Source organism: Lutra lutra, chromosome 7, assembly GCF_902655055.1.
Source record: "Lutra lutra chromosome 7, mLutLut1.2, whole genome shotgun sequence".
NCBI lineage: Eukaryota > Metazoa > Chordata > Mammalia > Carnivora > Mustelidae > Lutra > Lutra lutra.
In genome coordinates, this window is record NC_062284.1 from 64,168,559 (window position 1) to 64,189,449 (window position 20,891).

Sequence of the window (20,891 nt, forward strand, 5' to 3'; positions counted from 1 at the left end):
TAAAAGTGATGGGCAGGGTGGTGTTGGGTGAAATGCGAAAGCTGAGGGGTGGCAGTGGGGTGGTTTCATCTAGGACACTGACCATGCAGAGTACTGTTTCTCTGGTCATATGACAAAAACATCAGAGCAGGAGGGGACATGAGAAATGTCTGACCCACAGATAAGTCAGCTTCAGGGAAATTTGCCTTTCTGTCTTCCTGGAGTCCCTCCAGGGCCCCGGTTGGTCAGGAGCCACAGGGAATCCAAATCTCACAGTTACTTGCAGGAGCCTGGGCCTGGGAAACTGTCCAAGGCAAACCCTGCCTGAGAATCAGTTGAGAACTAGCTGGGGCAGAGGCTTGAGACCTAGACTTTGGCATGGCCATGTGTGAGTCTACCAGGAGCATGGCAGAGCAGGTCCAGTCTCTGGCACAAGGACTCTGGCCTTAGTCTCCAGCTAGCAAGGGACCTGAGTGGTGGAAGCCACAGAGGCTGTGCTGGTCTTTTGGAGGATACTCAAAGCTCCCTCCCTACCCCCCAACCAGGGAGCTTCACAATTTGAGACAACTGAATGAGCTGACCTAAGAGGTGGGGAAAGCAAGGGGTCTTGCCTGTTAAAGGCCACTGATCTCACCAGACCCCCCACCCCTTCCTCTGAACATCCTCCTGCTTCTGCCCACTCAGTGAGCCTGCTTAGTGCCTGGATTGTTGCCCGGCTCCGAAGGAGAAATTTCAAGAGGCTCCAGGGCCAGGACCGCCAGAGCATCATGTCTGAGAAGCTCGTGGGGGGCATGGAAGGTAGGTCTGGAGCTGCCAGGGCAGTTCGGGGGAGGACATGACTCAGAGCTGCAGACCACCCCCACCTCAGCAGCCTAAGGAAAAGGCCTCCCTTTTCTAGGCCTCCAAGCAGATCAGGGCAGGTGGGAAGAGCCATGGAGGCATCAGGTAGACTTTGGACCTGGACTCCTTCACCCTCCATAGATCCTCCCCATGGTCCCACAAAAAGGGGGTGTGATGGACTCACGGGGAGGAGTCACAGGGCCCTGACTACATTTCATAGGCTTACCAGGACTCTTTAGAATCCTCTGCAATGGATGCTGTGTGGCATCTTACCCTGGAATTTCAGGCAACAGAGAAGAAATTAATGGAAGTCCAGAGTCACACTGATGGAGGACTGGGATCTGGATTCCACCACTTGGGCTTTTGGGCCTTAGGCAGATTTTTTAATCCCTTTAAACCTATTTTTTTCTTATCTGTTAAACAGGAATAATAATAGCACTTACCTCACAAGTTTATGAAGATTAAATTAACTAGTTCACTCCAAGTGGCTGGTACAGTATTGGGCACACAGTAAACCCTCAGAAAATGGTAGTTGTGCTTCACATGGGCTACAGGCACAGCAGGACTCTTGGGGAGGGGCCTCTGTACCTAAGAAGGGGCCAGGAGCTACAGAGGCCTTGACCTAACTCCAGCCGGAAGCCAGCCTCATTCATCCTGGCCCCAGCTGACCCAGCCCTGTCTCTCCAGCATTGGAATGGCAGGGCCACAAGGAGCCCTCCCGGCCTGTGCTGGTGCACCTGCAGCCCGGGCAGATCTGCGTGGTGGACGGCAGGCTCTCTGTGCTCCGCACCATCCAGCTGCGGCCCCCGCAGCAGGTCAACCTCATCCTGTCTGGCAACCGTGGACGCCGTGCCCTGCTGCTCAAGATCCCCAAGGAGTATGACCTGGTATGGCCCAGCTGGTCCCATTCCTGGGCCACAGCCAGGGAGGCAGCCAGGTGGAAGGGAAGGAGCACTGAATCAGGAAGGGTTTCCAGCTTCTAGTCGCAGGCTATAGTACCTGATAGAGAGAGAAACGTGAACACGTTCGTCCGGCTCTGGGCCTGTGGGGTGATGTGATCTCCCCAGTGCCGTCTTCTTCCTGCGCAGTTTTCCCCCCTTTCTAAGGATGCCCCAGTGGGCCCTGGCTGGGAGTCCTTGGAAGAAGTCAGGCCCTCTTCCTGCCCTCTGATTATAGGATCTAGTGAATTGTTAGAGATTTTGGAGAGGAACTCAATCAGAGGCTGGTTTTCAGCTCTGTTTGACTCCTGGTCCCTTCCATCATCTGTCCTCCCTGCCTTCCCTTCTCTTCTCCAGTGCGAACAGAGAGGGAAGGATGGCTGCAGACATGTGTATCTGAAGGCAGTCTCTGCACCTATAAGCAAGCCCAGAACCCCACTGAGCCCAGGACAGAACAGTAAATCCCTTTTATAAGGACACTCTTCCCATGGCCTCCGACAGAACTCACGCAAAGCTCCTGGCCCCAGGAGGCCTCCACAAAGGGTTGCTCTCCCTGTCACCACTCCGTAGGTGCTGCTATTTAACGTGGAGGAGGAGCGGCAGGTGCTAGTGGACAACCTCCGGGCGGCCCTGAAGGAGAACGGTCTGAGGTTCCAGGAGTGGGAGCTGCGGGAGCAGGAGCTGATGAGGGCAGCTGTGACGAGAGAGCAGCGGAGCCACCTCCTGGAGACCTTCTTCAGGCACCTCTTCTCCCAGGTATGTAGCTAGGCTCGGGTCTGTCCGTGCATGTCTGCTTGTGGCGGTGCCCTTGCCTGCGTGCGGCCATGGGGTGACTCCAGGGAAAGTCAGGAGCCCTGACACTGATAATCAGGCCTACCGCACTTTGGGCCCAATCACCTGGCCTTTCTGTAAGGAGATGCTCTGATGCCTACCTGTGCGACTCCAGGGAGGCCACGTCAGAAGCTTATCTGCATGTGTCACTCAGCTTTCTCCTCAGGACTATCCAGCCTTTCTGCCCTCACTTAACTTATTCTGGCTAAAAGGCTGCAGAAAGCCTGGGTCAGTGTGGGGGCAGTGAGGGCCTTTGGTCCCCCCATCCTTGGTGGAGTGCTGCTGCCAGAGGCCTCCATGGGGCATTGGTGCCCACCTTGCATACTTCCAAGAACTACTGAGAGGATGTGGGGAAACAAGACAGGAAGAGAGGGGCGCCTGGGTGGCTCGGTGGGTTGGGCCGCTGCCTTCGACTGGGGTCATGATCTCAGGGTCCTGGGATCGAGTTCCGCGTCGGGCTCTCTGCTTAGCAGGAAGCCTGCTTCCCTCTCTCTCTCTCTCTGCCTGCCTCTCCGTCTACTTGTGATCTCTCTCTGTCAAATAAATAAATTAAAAATCTTAAAAAAAAAAAAAAAAGACAGGAAGAGAAATGCAAGGACTCAAGTCCCTATCTGGCACAGAAATAAAGTAGCCTGGGTCCAGGAGGGTGGAGAGGAGAAGCTTGGTAGAGATAAGATCCATCCAGCCCAGGCCCCACTCAAGGACTCTGTCATGCCTCTGGGAAGAAGGAACAGCCACAGAAGGGAAGATAACCAGCACAGAATGATGGCTACAAAACAGCTAGGAGCTAAGCAGTGTAGGAGTTCAGCAAAGGTGGTGAGTCTTTAGGCCGGTGGACAGTCATGGTTCGGGTCACATTTGGTGAGAACTTAAAAAGAGGTGGAAAATTTTTGGCTCAGAGGAAAGGAACAGGAGGGACTGCACAGAGGTGCCCAGTAGAAGGGCAAACAATTAATGTTTGAGGAGAAGGAGCAGGGTTGGCTGGCCTGGGAGATTTGTGAGGAAGAGGCCATTTAATGGTCATTTATGATGTGCCAGGCACAGGTCTTTTGTCTTTACTCCCCAAGCCCATTGAACTGGAGTATGCGCTAGAATGGAGGGAACCCCGGGAGGGGAGACTCATTGCCAGGGCCCAGTGGGGGGCCAGGGCACCTCTACTCAGTTGGGGACCCATCAGGACTACAGGGACTCCTTGTGCTGGGTGTGCGAGGGTGGGCTACTATGACTTGGGGGTAGCTGCCAACCCTCTCTATCTGCACAGTGCTTCCAGTTTTCAAGACATTTTCCACACAGTTTCTCTTGTTGATTCTCACAATAGCCCTGTCAGACAAGTAGGGCACATGAGGAAAATGAAGGCCAGACAACTGGAGAGACTTGCCTGTGGTCACACAGCAAGTGGGTGGCAGAGCTGGGACAGGAACCCGGTCTTTTGCCTCTAGCCCCAGGCTCTTTCCACTAAAGCTCCTTGTTTGAAGCAACAAGGTTTGCCTCATGAAATCATAGCCAGGTTTGGACCAGGGGCCTCCGGTTGACAGGCAGGAGAAACAGGTCCTGTGGCCTGAGGTCTGCCTCCTTCCCCTGCTGCCTGTTCTGATGCTTGGGAAGCTCCTGGATGGGCTGCAGATAGCCCACTGTGAGAATTCTCCTTTCCCAAGCCCAGCTTTTTCTCAACTCAGCTGAGGCTTTTTTTTTTTTCCCAGTTAAAACTCCTTTGGGTGTAAGAGCAAGCTTGTACTGACAAAGGATCAGTTGACTGAGGCTACGATGATGTCTCAGGAATTCCAAAGGGAGGACTGTGTCCTGGCCTGGAAGGGGTGAGGAAAGGGAGAGTTGTCAGCCAACAGGGTCACTTACTTCTCTCTCTTAGCCTGCCTGGTTTTCTCTGTATGTTTACTTCCCTCTGTCTGTGTCTCTGAGCACTTGGAAGAACATGGTGGTCCACAACTTCTGAGTTTTCTTGTGCTCAGGTCAAGACCTGGGACCTCTTAGTCCCATTCCACATCGCCTACTTGGATCAAGTGTGCATCCCTGGTCCACCCAGCTAACACAGAGGACCAGAGCTCTGTAGAACAAATGGCCCCAGGGACCACCTGCGGGGCACAGGGCAGGTGCTCAGGAGATGGTGGGGGGCAGATACCTGGAAAAGGCAGCTTCTGTAACCCTCAGCTGGACTTCAAATCAAGGATACCTTGTCTCCTTCTCTCTCCCTCCCTCTGCTGCTGCCCGGCAGGTGCTGGACATCGACCAGGCAGATGCAGGGACCCTGCCCCTGGACTCATCCCAGAAAGTACGGGAGGCCCTGACTTGTGAGCTGAGCAGAGCTGAGTTTGCCGAGTCCCTGGGCCTCAAGCCCCAGGACATGTTTGTGGAGTCCATGTTCTCCCTGGCTGACAAAGATGGCAATGGCTACCTGTCCTTCCGGGAGTTTCTGGACATCCTGGTGGTCTTCATGAAAGGTAGGGGAGAAAGGAGTAATCGTCCAGGTAGGCGGTGATGGAAGGGGCTAGAGACTGAGGCTGGAGGGTAGTTGACCCATTGGAGATGGGGAAGTGCCAGGCCAGGTCTCCAGCCACAGCAGACAGCTGGGAGCACTCAGGTAGAGATCAGGAAGCAGAGTGACCCCTTGTTGTGCTCAGCAGGGGGTCACACTCATGTGAGGCCCCTTCTGGCCAGCCTGGGATTTAGGCAGGTAGGTTGGGGCTCTCACAGGGTCCTCCTCCTCCCAGGCTCTCCTGAGGAGAAGTCTCGCCTTATGTTCCGCATGTATGACTTTGATGGGAATGGTCTCATTTCCAAGGACGAGTTCATCAGGATGCTGAGGTTGGTCCTGTGGGATGGCCAGAAGAGTGGGCCAGGACAGGGACTGCTAGAGGAAAGGAGTGGGGGCATGAAGGTGGGAACAGGAGGGTACAGAGAAGGGCCATATAGCCAAAGACTGTTATAAACTAGGAGGGGGCTTGGGATTTGGCCAGTTGGGGCCCTACTGTATGGGCTCCAAAGGCCTGGTAGGATGGCCAGTAGGCCCTCTTGTCTAGGCCTCAAGCTTCTTTTCGGGGCCTAATGGCTTCCCTCCCCCATCCCCAGGTCCTTTATTGAGATCTCCAACAACTGCCTGTCCAAGGCCCAGCTGACGGAGGTGGTGGAGTCCATGTTCCGGGAGTCTGGCTTCCAAGATAAGGAGGAGCTGACGTGGGAGGACTTCCATTTCATGCTGCGGGACCATGACAGCGAGCTCCGATTCACACAGCTCTGTGTCAAAGGTGGGGCGGCCTGGGCTTGGGGCTGACTGACGTAGCCATTAGACACAGCAGGCACAGTGCCTTGGGCCCACCTACACCTACTTTTAGAAGCCCACAGAAATGTTTTAATCTCTTTAAAATCAGAAGAAGGAATATAATAATAATGAATAGGTGGCAACATATCCAGCCTGGATTATATCCTTCTATATACCAACATGACTGTAAAAAATATTTACCTTTTATAAATACATGTATTTACTTTTTTTTTTTTTTAAGGGCAGAAGTGGTTTAGTAAGTTGTCAGTGCCTAGGGCCCACAAGAGTCCTAATGCAGTTTTGCCCCAGGGGTGGGGGGGCAAGGACAGGATTGGGTGCAGGGACAGCAGATAAGATTCTGCCTCTCCCAGCTCTCTGTCAAAGCCCCTGTCGTGGGTGCCCAGCACAGGGGAAAACAGTGTCTCCCTGTTACAGCCCTGGGCCATATTCACCTGAGCTACGCGGTTTGGTGGCAGGTGTTGATGGGGGGAGGGGTGGCTCTGGTTTTGTTTGCCTTTATATCCCTTGTCTGCGTGCTCAGTTCATGTTTGCTTGAGTGCACGGAGACCCACTTCTGTTGTCCTTCCCCCTACTCCTGTCCCACTCGAGTCTGACTCAGGTGGGGGCTAGAGCCAGGGTGAGGAGGGGGCAGGTAGCAGGACTCTGTGGCCTCCTCCAAGCTGTTACAGTACCATTACATTGTCTCACTGGGGCATGTTGAGACCAAACCCAGCCCCTCCCAGGATTACGAGAACATGGGGGAGCTGAGCAGCTCAGATCCGGGAGAGGGGTGAGTTGGGCAGGACAGAGCTGACGCTCTGGTCAGGGCTTCCGTAGCCCGGGGCTAGAGAAGAGCTGGTGCAGTGCAGACCCAATACTCCCAATTCTCCTGCTTCTCGCTTTTCCCAGGCAGCCAGGGCAGTAGGCACCTGGGCCTGAGGGCAGAGCAGGGGCAGGTGCCTGGAGATGAGCCCAGGCCAGAGCCCAAGGAACATCTAGCCCCTGGGGTGGAGGACCAGGCTGGGGGAGTGAGGATTATGTAGGAGAGTATCTCTGAGTCCTATCTTGTTTTGCTTTTAGTTGTTGTTGTGTCTTGCTGTTTCCTTCAGATTTACTATGAAACATTTTAAACATACCTACAGGGAAGGTACAAGAATAACACAATGATCGTCCCTTTCCCTGTGCACCTAGATTTGCCTTTTGGTGCCATTTTGCCCCTCAGTGCTCAGCCCAGACAGAGAGGCATGGGTGGCTCATGGGAGAGTATCCCCCTCCCCAGCATTTTATTATGAACATTTTTATTTTTATTTTTTTAAGATTTTATTTATTTTCTGACAGAGATCACAAGTAGGCAGAGAGGCAGGCGGGGGGGCGAGGGAAGCAGGCTCCTCGCTGAGCAGAGAGCACAACGTGGGGCTCGATCCCAGGACCCTGGGATCACGACCCGAGCCAAAGGCAGAGGCTTTAACCCACTAAGCCACCAGGTGCCCCGATTATGGACATTTTTAAACAGAGGAAGGTGGCAAGGATTTTATGGTGATCTCCATTTATGCACCTCCTAGGGCTACATTTAATTCCCAGTAGCTTTTAAGCTGGAGGGTTTAGCAGCAGTTTTGTGGCAGAATGGTCTCAGCAGGAAGACTGTACATAGTTCCTGAACTCTATCCCATAAGCCTGATTCCAGTTCCAGGAGTGGGGCTGAAGGTGGACATGCACCCAGGGGACACTGCCTGGCCAACTTTGTTTTAGGCCTTCTCCCTGCCCACTCATGGTTGGGACTGGGTCCCACTGGGAGCAGAGGTTAAGGCTGGGGCATTCAAAAGGCAAGGGTACTGGCCAAGGACCCTCTATGGTATGGATATGGGGTGAGTGCCAGGGCTTCCTGGGCTCTGGGCCCTGAGCTGCTTCTCTGTGTTACAGGGGTGGAGGTACCTGAAGTCATCAAGGACCTGTGCCGGAGAGCCTCCTACATCAGCCAGGAAAAGATCTGGTGAGCTCTCATTGGGGAATGTTGGAAGGAGGGCTGAGGTGGGAGGTTGACTTTTCTCTCCCCTACCAGCCTATGTTGTGCCTTCCCGCAAATTAGAAAAAAAGGGCTCCGCACTCTAGGCAGACATAGCCCTGCACCAGGAAGAGCAGAGAACCTGCTGGATTTCAGCCCTCATCTACTTCCTGGGTCAGATGCCCTTGTGAAGGGCACCACTGTGTGTGTATCCCCAGGATGTAACTCATTCCCTCTCTAGGTCTCTAGAGAATCCTGCTGTCCCCTGGCTGAGAGCTCTGACCCCTCTGAAGACAGACCGGGGCAGCAGAGGATCAAGTGGCTCAGGTGGCCAAAATCCTCTCTCTCTCATTCCTGTCCTAGTCCCTCCCCCAGAGTGAGTGCTCGCTGTCTCCACAGCAACGCTGACGTGGAGTGGACAGCACAGAGACTGCAGTGCCCCATGGACACAGACCCTCCACAGGAGATCCGGCGGAGGTTTGGCAAGAAGTACGCCTGCTCCTCCCCTTAAGGCCAGGCAGGTCATTCATCCCTTCAGCATAAAGGGGTGCAGGCAGGAGGCAGAGTTCATGCCCAAGGAGATCACAGTCTGACAGGATGGTCTGGTACATTGATAGAGTGTCCCACTGATGACTATTGTAATAGTGGTCAGAGCAAGGGGCTTCAGAGCTCAAGGAAGTTCTTACCTCTGCCTGGGAAGTCAAGGCAGACTTCCTGGAGGGGGTGTCTTCTGACCTTTCAGCAAAGGGTGAGAAGAGAGCAGGGTAAGAAGGGCCAACTGCAGACTGGGAGGGGAGAAGGCTATCTGAGTGTGAGTGGGAACTGGGCTACAGGAAGAGCATCCCCTGGGATGAACTGACCAAGTGAGCACTTGCAAGGCTGTCCCTACTCTGACTGCTTGAGGAGTGTGGTAGAGCCTTTGGGGGTCTGCACACTGTTTGGCTTGAGCAACTGATGGCCTTTCTTTGCTCTGGGAAGATGGGTTTGCACTGGGGGAGGGGGCGCTCCATAGCCAGAGCCAAGACTTCCCATCTCCCAGGGTCACATCCTTCCAGCCTCTGCTGTTCACGGAGGCTCACCGGGAAAAGTTTCAGCGCAGCCGGCGCCACCAGACCTTGCAGCAGTTCAAGCGCTTCATTGAGAACTACCGCCGCCACATCGGCTGTGTGGCTGTGTTCTATGCCATTGCTGGGGGCCTTTTCCTGGAGCGTGCCTACTGTGAGTGTGGGCAGCCTTGCGGTCCCAGCTCCTGCGGGCCCAAGGGGATTTTTTGAACTTGCAGAGAGGCTGTGGGGGAGGTGGCTGGGGTGGGCCCTTAACCCACCTCCACAGCTCTCTGTCCTTTGCACTGCTCTCCTCTCACCCGCCTGGGCTCCCCAACAGACTACGCCTACCGGGCTCACCACACGGGCATCACGGACACCACCCGTGTGGGCATCATCCTGTCCCGGGGCACAGCTGCCAGCATCTCCTTCATGTTCTCCTACATCCTGCTCACCATGTGCCGCAACCTCATCACCTTCCTGCGAGAGACCTTCCTCCACCGCTACGTGCCCTTTGACGCCGCCGTGGACTTCCACCGGCTCATTGCCTCCACTGCCATCATCCTCACAGGTAGGGCCCCACAGTCCCAGGGGTTCTGTCCACGTCCTCCTGCACCCTGCTGCCTGCCCCTCTGCTCTCCTTTGTGCTTGAGTGTAAGCCCCTGATGTCCTTCTCAGAAGGATGGAGCTGGCCCCATGGTGGTGTGAAGTGAGCCGAGGAGCCCCACATGCTCTCTTCCCATGCTCTCAGGGCCCCCTCACCAGCCTCTAGCTGACAAGCTACACACACCCCAGAATGAGGGCACATCAATGCCATCTTTCCCAGCTTTTATGTGGTAAAACATACTCTTTGAGAGAAACCCAAAGAATGAACTTCCAATGGTATAATTTCAGATTCCTGTGGCTGTGCTCACAGATAGTATATATGGGGCATGGCAGGGGTGGGGAGGGACAGGAGGATGATGAGAGACCAGAAGTGCAGACCCCTAAGGTCCTTCTTCAGGCCCCCAAGGCTGGGTGGCTGGAGTCCTCCAACTTGGGCTGAATGGGTTGAGGGCCCCCACCAGGCCGCCCCCTGACTCACTCCCACCCTGTTTGGTCTTCCTTAGTCTTGCACAGTGCGGGCCATGTGGTGAACGTGTACCTGTTCTCCATCAGCCCACTCAGCGTCCTCTCCTGCCTCTTTCCTGGACTCTTCCATGACGATGGGTGAGTGAGTGGATGACTGTGTGTGTGCGTGTGCATATGTGCGTGTATGTGTGTGCATATGTGCATGTATGTGTGTGTGTGTGTGTGTGTGTGTGTCAAGGTGGAGGATACTTTATGGAGCCAAATTTTCTTGGCTCAGAGGAGAGTATCACCTTCCAGGCGATAGGACAAATAATGATCAGCCAGAGCCCTGGCCCCAAGTGGGCAGAAAGGGAGACTGGTGGCTGGGTTGAGGTGTTTCCTCTGGAAGATTCTTTCTGGAAGTCCCAGACATCTCTCAGCATCCTTCCTTGCTTTCCCTTCTCCACAGGTCTGAGTTTCCCCAGAAGTATTACTGGTGGTTCTTCCAGACTGTGCCAGGTGAGAGCCCTCCCTACTCTGAATTTCTGGGTCTGGCTCTGAGCTCCCGGCTCTGGGTTCCAATTGCCATGAGGCAGCACTCACTCAGCTCTCAGGGTGGGCCAGGCTCTGCCCTCTGGTCCCAAGGACTCTCTGGGGCAGTAAGAGCCTCTGCTTCCCAGTCCTTCTCTTGGGAGTTTGGATGGGCTCCTGCCCCAACTCTGAACATCCTCTGCTGTGGTATGGGAGTGGTCCCCTCTCCCTATACCCCAACATACACACCTACCATGACAGTGGCTTTGAGGAATGCTGTGCCCCAGCTGCTTGTTGGAGGGATGGGCCTTGTCAAACTAGGCAGAGCCCTCCACCCCTTGTAGTCTGTCTTGACAAGGGCTGTTTAGGGACATATTCCTAACTCCCCATAATCACCTATTTTAGAACTATTAGCTGTGAATCTATTCAGAAGCTTCTCAAACCTATTTATATTTTCAGTCTGTTTCCTCCTTGGGGTAATACATTTTCTACACTCCTCTCTGTGAAACACAGCATTTTTTTTTTTTTTAAATCCTAAAACAATCTGCTTTGAACTTCAGAGTGCTTGCTAATTCCTGCACACTGGGATTTAGTGGGTAAGGCTGTGTTTATGCCCTCCTCTCTGTTCAGGCCTTTACAGGCTTTGGTTAGATCCCTTCTTAACCTCAGCTTTTCCATACTGCAGAGCTCTAATCTTCTTAATTTCTGCCTCTCTCCTCCTTGACACTTGAGAGGCCATTCTCTGTCCTCGCACTCCCATCCTGAATCTAGTATTGCTCTCTTGTGTACCCCAGGCCTGGGATCCCCTGTGAGAGGAGGGTCCTCCCACTAGCACTGGGCTGAACACAGGGGTCTCAGGTGGTTGTGCTTACTCATTAATGGTCCCACAGCCCACGCTGTTGTAGCCAAGGCAGGGGCTATGGGGCTTAGACAGAGTCTTGACTCCATGGGGACAGGATCTGCAATGTCCAAAGTCTAACCCAGAGGGTTAGAGGGCCCAGAGTTGTTGCCCCTGCCTTCTTTCAGTCAGCACACATTTATATGAGGCCCACAGGGTGCCAAGCCCTCAGGAGGTGCTAGGATTCTGAACTGAACCAGCAGCAGCCTGGTCCCTGTTCTTGTGGGCCCGACAGTGAGGGAAGTGACAGACAAAAAACAAATGACACCAGTACTCGGGGAAATAACAATCAGGACAAGGCTTAGAAAGGATGAGCAGAGTCGGTTGAAATAAAAGGAATCTGTAATCAGTGGTGTGGGGAGAGAACAAAGGAGAAGCCTGGCTTCCACGGCCCCCACCCAGAGCAATGAAGTGGGATGGGAACCCTGACCCCTGGCCGCCTCAGAACAGCCCCACCCTTCTGTCCTTCACTCCATGTTCATTTCGCAGGGCTCACGGGGGTGCTGCTCCTCCTGGTCCTGGCCATCATGTATGTCTTCGCCTCCCACCACTTCCGGCGCCACAGCTTCCGGGGCTTCTGGCTGACCCACCACCTCTACATCTTGCTCTACGTTCTGGTGAGGGATCCTGGGGTCTGGGCGGGATGATCCCAGGAAGGCCATGATGGCTTCTCCATTCCCTTAGTACTCTCAGGAATCCCCTCCACTTCTCACTTCAAAGCTGGAGAATCTAGTGTGGGGCTGCTAAGCAGATGGACCCGGGGATGCAGCACCTGAAAGATGGGTGCCCTGGCAGGGGTCTGGCGGTAGCAGCCCTACCAGGCTGGTCTGTCCACATCATTTCTGCCCAGCCAGTGATTCTGCAGTTCTGGTGGCTAGTGTGAGCTCCTGGGTGGGCTGCCTACATGCAAGGGAGCAATACCCTTTTAATTTGAGAGAAACGTATCTTAAGTTGGTTCTGCCACTTTTGTTCCGATCCTGTTTTCTGAGGTCTTAGTACCCCAACCCCTCTGCCCAGTGGAGTGCCACTTGTAGAGTTAATGAGCTTGCTCAAAATGTCTTCACTTGGTCTGTTGATAAGATGGATTTTTAAGATTCTACCTGTTCCCTTTCCTTCTCCTTAACCCAGGCTCTGCCTCCCTCCCTTCTCTTGTCCTCCTGTTCCCTTTATCTTCGGTGGGTTTGCTGTCAGTTGCGTGAGCTAGTTCGTTCCAGAGCTGACTCCAATCTGTGCCTGTGTCATGGTTCTGCTTGGCTTGCCTTCCTCATGGACACAGGCAGTTTCCTAAAGAGTACCCGAGAGTCCTGCTGAGAAGCTAAACTAAGTCCCAAGGCCCCAGCGTCCCCACCGATGATAGCTTGGCTGCCAACATTCAGAAGCACAGAGCCCAGATGGTTGCCATTTGTCACCTGGCTCCAGGCAGAACTGCACACAGTTGTGAGACAGAGGAGAGAGTCCATGGTGGCCTGAGTCAGGCTGGCACCTGGGCGCTGCCCTGCCTCCTCTCAGGTGCAGTTCTGTCCTCACTGATCAGAGGGTCTCTTTCCCTGTTGCCGGAGGCTCAGCACTTCACGGTTCTGAAGATGAATACCCAGCCTTGGGTGAGGTCGTTTCCTAGAACTGATGATGTTTGTTTCCAAAGGGATCTCTGAGTTCTTTGGAATCTGGCTAATTTGTCCCTCCCTACCCACCCTTGCTAGGGTGGAGCCCCAGCCTCCTGGGTCACAGTTTCTGCTAGGGGTGGAGGTGATGTTCTGGGTCCTGGTCCTCTTCTCGATAGGAGATCCAGAAGGGTGGCCAGACTGACTCCCTGAGACCAAGACCCCTTTCTGACTTATTCCTGGGTTTTGGGTATCACTGGAGTTCAGAGCCACCCTTCCCTCCAGCAAGGAAGTCAGCGGCTCAGAAAGGTGCAGGACCCTCTGCTGGGCAGTCCTAGAGCTGGCCACTAGAGGGAGTCTCACCTGGGGGGATATCGGGGCTGAAACACCCACTTTTCCCTCATGGCCACTTGACTTGGGACAGAAAGAGAAGCTACAAGTAAAGGACCCCAGTGTGGAGTGGACCCTGCAGAAGGACGTCCAGGCTCCTGATCCAGGCAGAAGAGGGCAGGGCTAGCTCCCCTACCCCACCCCAGCTCCTCAGCCAACCATGAATCTGCAGCAGTTTTGTGGTTTAAAAGTAGAGCCAAGACTAAATGGGATGTATAAACAGAGTGGTATGAGGTCACCCAGACATTGTGCTCAGCCTGATTCAATGTTCAGAAAGCCTTGGGGGTGGGGGTGGGCTCCATAATGAAAGAGGAGCCAGTTCAGAGAAGAGCCCAGAGAGGTTTGGGTTAGTCCTGTGGGCAGAGGAACACTAAGCTGGGAAAAGGGAGAGCTGAATGAGGCGCCAGAGTTCAGTTTAACAGTTATCTGTTGAAGGGTCTAGTACACGTTTGTTCGGTGGTATGTGGTATGCCGTAGTAGTTGGGTAGTAGTTGGGTGGAGGACGGGGAGACTCAAAGCTAGGCCCTCAGGAACTTGGGATTTGCTGCAGAGATAAGGGCCATGCACTTGAAATGGTCAGAATGAGCAAACAATATAGGATTAATTGCTGAGCTGAGTGTTCCAAACACTGAGTTTATAGTAGCTCACTGAAGGGAGTTTCATTTGGGCCAAACTGGTTAGGGAAGATGTTGGGGAGAAGATGGGACTTGAGCCAAGCCTTAAGGAGAGGTAAGCTAAGATTTGACAGGGCAGAGTGGAATCTGAAGAGCATTCCAGATAGAATAAAGGGCATGAGCACTGGTGCAGAGGTGGAAATGATGACAGAATATTCAGGGCACAGATGGGACAGGCCTGGCTGTGGATGGCCCCAAAGTATTAGGTGGTGGCAGGACCTGTGTGGGCTGCGGTGGCCACTGAAGGGCTGTGGCTCAGTGGAGGGGCCGGGCCACATGGGACAGCATAGACAGAGGAGACTGGGCAACATGCAGGATCAGGGCTGGGAGAAGGAATAGAGAGCCAGTGGAGGAGATGGAAAATGAGTGGCCCAAGAGAAGCAGCAGATGTGGCAAGGAGTGGGAAGTTGCTAGTGCCACAGATGGCCAACTGTGGGAGCAAATGAAAGGAGACCATTCATGGGACGGGTGAACCCCCAGCGAGCAGGTCCTGAGAAGAGGTGGAAGCAGAAGCCAGACTTACCAGACTTAGGAACACACAAATGGGAAGCATGGGGGCAAGTTGTGTCTGACCTTGTTAGACCAGCTTGTTGGGGAAAGGACCAGAGCTGAACAATTCCTCAGTCATTTCATGGAAATACAAGTCCACAGAAAACAGTTATGTCAGTTATTTCATGGAAAAGGGGGACTGATTAGGTGTTCTTAGTCTCCAAAGGCAGAGGATAAATTGGGGTAACTCCTTTTACTAACTTAGCAGTTATTAAATGCCTGCTGTGTGCCAGGCAGCAACTGCTAAGAGCTGAGAGTATGGTGGCAAAAAAAAAAAAAAAAAAAAAAAAAGGACATACACAAACCCCCAGTCTAGTGGGGAAACATGTCAATGAAGAAACAACATTAGTGTGGATGATGACAAATGTTCTGATGGGAGTTAACTGGGGGATACAACAGAGGACCCAGGGAAGGCCTAAGGAGGCCTTCTCAGCCTTTCTGCTGAGCCCTGACAAATGAGATGGAGGGGTACACCTGGGTCTTGATCTCAGGGTTCCAGGAGCAAGTCCCACATCAGGCTCCCTGCTCAGCAGGGAGTCTGCTTCTCCCTCTCCCTCTGTTCCTCCCCACTGCTCATGCTCTCACATGCTCTCTCTCCCAGATAAATAAATTTTAAAACAATGAGAGAGGTAGCCAGGGGAAGAACCAGGGAGAGGGCATTCCAGGGAGATGGAATAGCAGGTGCCAAGGTCCTGAAGCAGAAAGACTTGCTATGTTTGAAGAACAGGGAAGGGGAAACAGTGGCAGGCAAAGGCCAGAGCATCTCAAGATCCTGTGGTATAATGGGAAGTCCACTAAGGCTGGTTAAGTTGAGATGGCATGATAAAATGAACTTTAAAAAAGTCACACTGGCTGCCTTGAAAAGAATGGGTCACACTGGGCAGCCCCGTAGAAGACCACCCAGGAGGCTACTGCAGAAGACCCACTGAGAGTCAAAGGGGCTGGTTTAGGATGGTGCCAGAAAGGCGCAAGTAGTTGGGGTTGGAAGTGGTTAGATCTGGGAACCTGGAGGGAGCATGGTACACGGAGAGGTGGGGGTGGAAGGTGACCGTGGGATGGGGTGGGGTGGGGAGAGGATACTAGGGGCTAAGCTCTGAGCTGGCCACAGGCACTGTTGTGGGTATGGCTTGGTCTGAGCCGAATTCTTCATTCTGTCCAGCTCATCATCCACGGCAGCTTTGGCCTGATCCAGCTGCCCCGTTTCCACATCTTCTTCCTGGTCCCGGCACTAATCTATGTGGGGGACAAGCTGGTGAGCCTGAGCCGGAAGAAGGTAGAGATCAGCGTGGTGAAGGCTGAGCTGCTGCCTTCAGGTACCAGCCTAGAGGCAGTCAGGGGCCACCTGGGTGGTACTGACAAAGCCCACAGGGCATGGCCAGAGCCTGGACCTTGCAGTCTCCTGGCCTGGCCCAGTGGAGTTGGCAGGGGCCTTGGGGTGGCAGTGATGAGGGAGCTGGCAAGAGAAGCTCTTGGCCAGGGGACCTGAGCCTCTCTCACAACAGAGAGGGAAGGAGCCCAGGCCAGGCTGCCCTTTCCCTGTTGACCATGAGTACCGGTGCTTCACTGCCCCTCCTTAGGTTGGGCATGGCCCAAAGGGAGTAACGCTTTCTGGTGGGAAGAGGCCTTGGCATATTCTAGAAGGAGAGCTGAGGCTGTAGGTGGGGGAACTTTCTAGAGGCCACAATGGTGCTGGGTCCTGGATAGCAGCCTCCTGCCCACTTCCTTTCCTCAGGAGTGACCCACCTGCAGTTCCAGCGGCCCCAAGGCTTTGAGTACAAGTCAGGACAGTGGGTGCAGATTGCCTGTCTGGCTCTGGGGACCACTGAGTACCACCCCTTCACACTGACTTCTGCACCCCACGAGGACACGCTCAGCCTGCACATCCGGGCGGCAGGGCCCTGGACCACTCGGCTCAGGGAGATCTACTCACCTCCAACAGGAGATGGCTGTGCCAAATACCCAAAGGTGACCAGACCCAGGCCAGATGAGCTACCCACCCCACATCCCCTTAGCAGGCCTTGCCCTGCAGCCCCAGGCTCCCCAGCGTCCCTCCCCTCCCCCAATCCAGAGACCAGTCTTTCCAGGTAATGCCATGGTACCCCCTTTCGCCTCACTCTATAAACATACCCGCCTTTCCCTGCCTCCCAACTCTCCCTTCAGAACTATTGTGGTGGTGGAGCTTAACTCCAACCCACTCTTCTTGCAGCTGTACCTCGATGGGCCATTTGGAGAGGGCCACCAGGAATGGCATAAGTTTGAGGTGTCAGTGCTGGTGGGAGGGGGCATTGGGGTCACCCCCTTTGCCTCCATCCTCAAAGACCTGGTCTTCAAGTCTTCGGTCAGCTGCCACGTGTTCTGCAAGAAGGTGAGTGCCCTATCTTCCTGCCGAACCCTGCTCCCTATCACTGCGTCCATCTCTGCCTGTCTCCCCTGCCTCTGTTCTTCATCTGAAGAACAAGGCACAGTTGGCCTGACCCCCGAGGGGTCAGGATATCCTCAGACCCTAAGGAACCGAGTTGGAGAGGGTTAAAAAACCTACTCTGTCTTACAGAGGTGGCCAGCCCCTGAAGGGAGCATTGTTACGTTGGGAGAAGGAAGGGAACATCTGGGGTGGGGCAGAAGTGAAACAGGCTCTGCATTCAAGAGGAAGAAGAGGGGAGGTGGTGCGAGGCAGGGCTGGTGGGCTGGGTTGGTTCCGGGAACACAGCCCAGGCCCTCAGGCCCCCTCCATCCCAGGTCCCTTCACCCCAGCCTGGACCTGGTAGCAGGCCCCAGCTTGTTTCTCTGGGCCTGGTGGGTGAGTCAGGGACACAGGAACGCAGCAGGCAGAGGCCCAGCCCATGCACTGTCAGCACTTGGAGGGTGACAGGCAGCTCCTCTTCTCCTCTGTCCATGCCAGCTCTGCCTCTGCTTCTTAACTCACACAGCCCCGCTTCATCCTCTTCAGAAGTTGGACGTGGGTCTCTCCGTGGCAGCTTCCATCCTTTCAGTCTCTCTTTCAGCCCATTCCCATCTGCTCCAGGAAGGCAGCTGGGTCTTCCCTAAGGCTGCTCTGTGACGTGCCCCTTAGTAGAACCCTATCCCTCTGGGCTAGGGTTAATTTAGAGCCTAGCAGCCCGAGGAGGGCCCATTGGAGGGAATGGCAGGGCAGGCTCAGAGCAAAAAAGCTGCTTCCCACCCCATCAGACCTTCAGCTCACTTGACAAGTGTCCTTTTTCACCACCCCAGGTTATCAAAGCCTTCTCCCTCTCTATGCTCTGGGGTAACTCCACACACACCCCCCACCCAGAACCTGGCCTTGTGGTCCCTGCAACACACCATCCCCCAGGGTGTCTGGGGAGAGACACAAGCTGGCCAAGACCAGAAGAGTTCTGTTGCTGTGGGGATCCCTGGGATATGGGGACCCTGAGCTAAGCCAGGTCCTGAGCTCCTGCCATGTGTCCCCAGATCTACTTCATCTGGGTGACACGAACCCAGCGGCAGTTTGAGTGGCTGGCTGACATCATCCGGGAGGTAGAGGAGAATGACTGCCAGGACCTGGTGTCCGTGCACATCTACATCACCCAGCTGGCTGAGAAGTTTGACCTCAGGACCACCATGCTGGTAGGGCAGGGCAGCTGGGTGGGTATCTGGGTTGGCAGGGTGACAGAGATGGCCAGGCCAGGTGCATGGACAGCCAGGTTCAGACAGAGGGGGCACAGAGGTGGTGGTCCTGATCCTCAGCCTCCAGCTCCCTCCCCACCCCATTCTCTGTCTCCTGAGCTGCAGGCTGGCTTGGGCTAGGCATGGACCCTGACTGTCCTTGGCCTGACCTGCCCCTGTGCTCCCAGTACATCTGTGAGCGGCACTTCCAGAAGGTGCTGAACCGGAGTCTGTTCACGGGCCTGCGCTCCATCACCCACTTCGGCCGTCCCCCCTTCGAGCCCTTCTTCAAGTCCCTGCAGGAGGTGCACCCGCAGGTCAGTCCCACCCCATATGAAGGTTCTCCTGGCCTTTATCCCCTGAGGTCTGAGCAAACCTCCCAGGCCATCTCCATGAGGGAAGGAATTGACAGGTGATGAGAACACATCACCCAGGAGATAAGTGGGTTTCATGGAGTAGAGAAATAGTATGGGTCACTCTGAGGGGCTAAGGGGGAAACAGCAACAGAGACTTGCCTCTTTTAAAGCCAAGGTGCCTGTCCAGAGGGAAGGGTGCAGTGACTGAGCTCGTCCTTACCGTAAAGTCAGAGCTACTCTTACCATGAATACCCAGCCAGCCCTCACCCTAGATGCTGATCTTTACCATGAACACTGGGCTAGCCACTGTCTCATAATGGCCTAGCCCTCAGTGAGACACTAAACTAGCCTTTAACTAGAACGTTTATTAACCCAGCCCTGATCTGAAACACTGATCGTGTCCCCAAAGCTGACAAATGCCTTCAAGGGGGTGGAGGTTGGACCCATACAGAGCAAGTCCACCAAAACTGAGCTAGATGTAAATACACCGAGTCAGCCTTCACCACACATGGTGCAAAGCAAACCTTTACCAGAAACCTGGAAGGAGCCCTCATCAAGGACTCTTGCCTGTCTTTAACACGAACACTGAGCTAGCCTTCACGTACCCCTCCCCCAACAGGTCCGGAAGATTGGGGTGTTTAGCTGTGGCCCCCCGGGCATGACCAAGAATGTGGAAAAGGCCTGTCAGCTCATCAACAAGCAGGACCGGACTCACTTCTCCCACCATTATGAGAACTTCTAGGCCTCCTGTCCAGGGGTTCTTCCCACTGCCCAGCTGAGCAGAGGTTTGGGCCTGTACCTTACTCTGTACTTCCTATTTCTGACTCCCTCTGCCTCCTCCCCATTCCCACCTCCAAATTTTGGTTCAGGTGGCCATGGTCAGTCATCCATATGGGTTCAGAGACCCCCAAGTCCAGAATGTCTCAGCCTGGAGAAGGGGGAGGCATTGGCTGGGAAACACATGGGACCTGGCAGGAGAGCTGTTATTACTTTGGGGCAAAGTGATACCTCTTCTTCCAAGCTAAGAGAAAGTCTCAAAAGACTGGAGCTGACAAGCAGTGTGTATGTGTATTAGGGGGCTGTGAGCCTAAGGATGGAGTGGGAGCACAGATGCTGGCATCTTGGGACTCCCCCACAAAAAAGCCTCCTCCTCCCCTAGGCTCCCCACTGTCAAAAGGGCTGGCACATGCCTTGGGGTGGGGTAGAGGCTGGGCCCGCAGAGAGAAGTCTACAGGAACCCCCTCAGCATCCTAGTCTAACAGCACAACTGATCTTCTCTCCCCAGTTTTTAAACATGTACTGTAGTCAGAATCTGGCCCAAAATCTATATAGTGTTCCTCATGCCTTATCTCTTCTTCCTACTGCAGTAGTCTCCTTTACAAATAAACCACTTTTCTGCCCTCTGGGTTTCTTTATCCTGCCCCAGATGGGGTAGGCACTGGCAGAGGAAGCTACTCCACCAGCCAGCTTACCCAGGCTGGTGCAGACAGTCCTCTGAACCTGCCAGCACCTTCTGGATAAAGGAACCGGCCCAAGGCCGAGTGCTTTAGCTGGAGACCTCTTTCCCAGCTCCCGTTCCTGACGAAGGGCCTTTCTGGGCTGCTAGTGTGGGGCTTCTGGAGCCTGATCAGGAAGGGGTGGGAGTTCCTGAGAAGGTGGGTGGGGCACCAAGTGTGGTGTGTGTGGCAGGACAAGGCAGGAGCCCACAGGGAGCCAGAGTCTGCCTGGCTGGCTCCAGGACCTCTGAGCAACAGGTTGGCCACTTGGTGCCTACATGCGTCTTCCCCATAAAGAGATGAAAGCGAGGACACGGATGAGCACATCCCCTAAACACTCTGAGCCTGTTTGCTCATCTCCAGGGTGACTCAGTACCCTTCAAGTTATAGCGCAAGCCTCTGAGGGAATTTCTAAAGCAGGGCCCAATTTCAAGTGAGACTTTAGATTGTCCTCACAGAATTCTATTTGTGAGATCGCATGTCCTCGATTTCGATAAAATATTTCGATAAAATAGAAAATCTGAAATCCCATGTTGGACACTACATTCGGATGTTGCAGGTCCCAGGGAAGCGGATGTTTGTTCAGCCCCACGGGGAGCCGCGTGGGAGCAGGAGGGCGGGCCTGGGGCGGGTCGCCAGCGGTTCCGACCGGCGACCCGGTGGGTATTCCCGGGCGCATGGCCCACAGGCTTTGGCCGGTCCAGGTGTGGGCGCGGGCCGGGGCGTCTCCGGGGCCGGACGCCGGGTGTGGCCTGGTGTCCGCGACTCGCGGTTAGAGGCACGGCCAGCAGGGGGCA

General features: G+C 54.5%; 1 protein-coding gene across 2 annotated transcripts in view; it reads left to right on the top strand.

Moving 5' to 3' along the window:
* Nucleotides 1–20,549, top strand: part of DUOX1 (dual oxidase 1) — a 44,062-nt gene extending 23,513 nt beyond the window's left edge. For both annotated transcript variants that reach the window (XM_047737810.1, XM_047737811.1), the window contains 19 exons: nucleotides 664–777; nucleotides 1,507–1,706; nucleotides 2,328–2,513; nucleotides 4,819–5,044; nucleotides 5,315–5,408; nucleotides 5,673–5,848; nucleotides 7,783–7,852; nucleotides 8,228–8,353; nucleotides 8,904–9,082; nucleotides 9,248–9,478; nucleotides 10,017–10,116; nucleotides 10,427–10,476; nucleotides 11,876–12,003; nucleotides 15,760–15,913; nucleotides 16,333–16,565; nucleotides 16,807–16,965; nucleotides 18,048–18,203; nucleotides 18,431–18,559; nucleotides 19,218–20,549. In XM_047737810.1, the coding sequence (XP_047593766.1) occupies nucleotides 664–777; nucleotides 1,507–1,706; nucleotides 2,328–2,513; nucleotides 4,819–5,044; nucleotides 5,315–5,408; nucleotides 5,673–5,848; nucleotides 7,783–7,852; nucleotides 8,228–8,353; nucleotides 8,904–9,082; nucleotides 9,248–9,478; nucleotides 10,017–10,116; nucleotides 10,427–10,476; nucleotides 11,876–12,003; nucleotides 15,760–15,913; nucleotides 16,333–16,565; nucleotides 16,807–16,965; nucleotides 18,048–18,203; nucleotides 18,431–18,559; nucleotides 19,218–19,340 (2,834 nt within the window). In that variant the 3' untranslated portion in view covers nucleotides 19,341–20,549. The remainder of the gene's footprint in view (nucleotides 1–663; nucleotides 778–1,506; nucleotides 1,707–2,327; nucleotides 2,514–4,818; nucleotides 5,045–5,314; nucleotides 5,409–5,672; nucleotides 5,849–7,782; nucleotides 7,853–8,227; nucleotides 8,354–8,903; nucleotides 9,083–9,247; nucleotides 9,479–10,016; nucleotides 10,117–10,426; nucleotides 10,477–11,875; nucleotides 12,004–15,759; nucleotides 15,914–16,332; nucleotides 16,566–16,806; nucleotides 16,966–18,047; nucleotides 18,204–18,430; nucleotides 18,560–19,217) is intronic.
* Nucleotides 20,550–20,891: the final 342 nt, after the last annotated feature.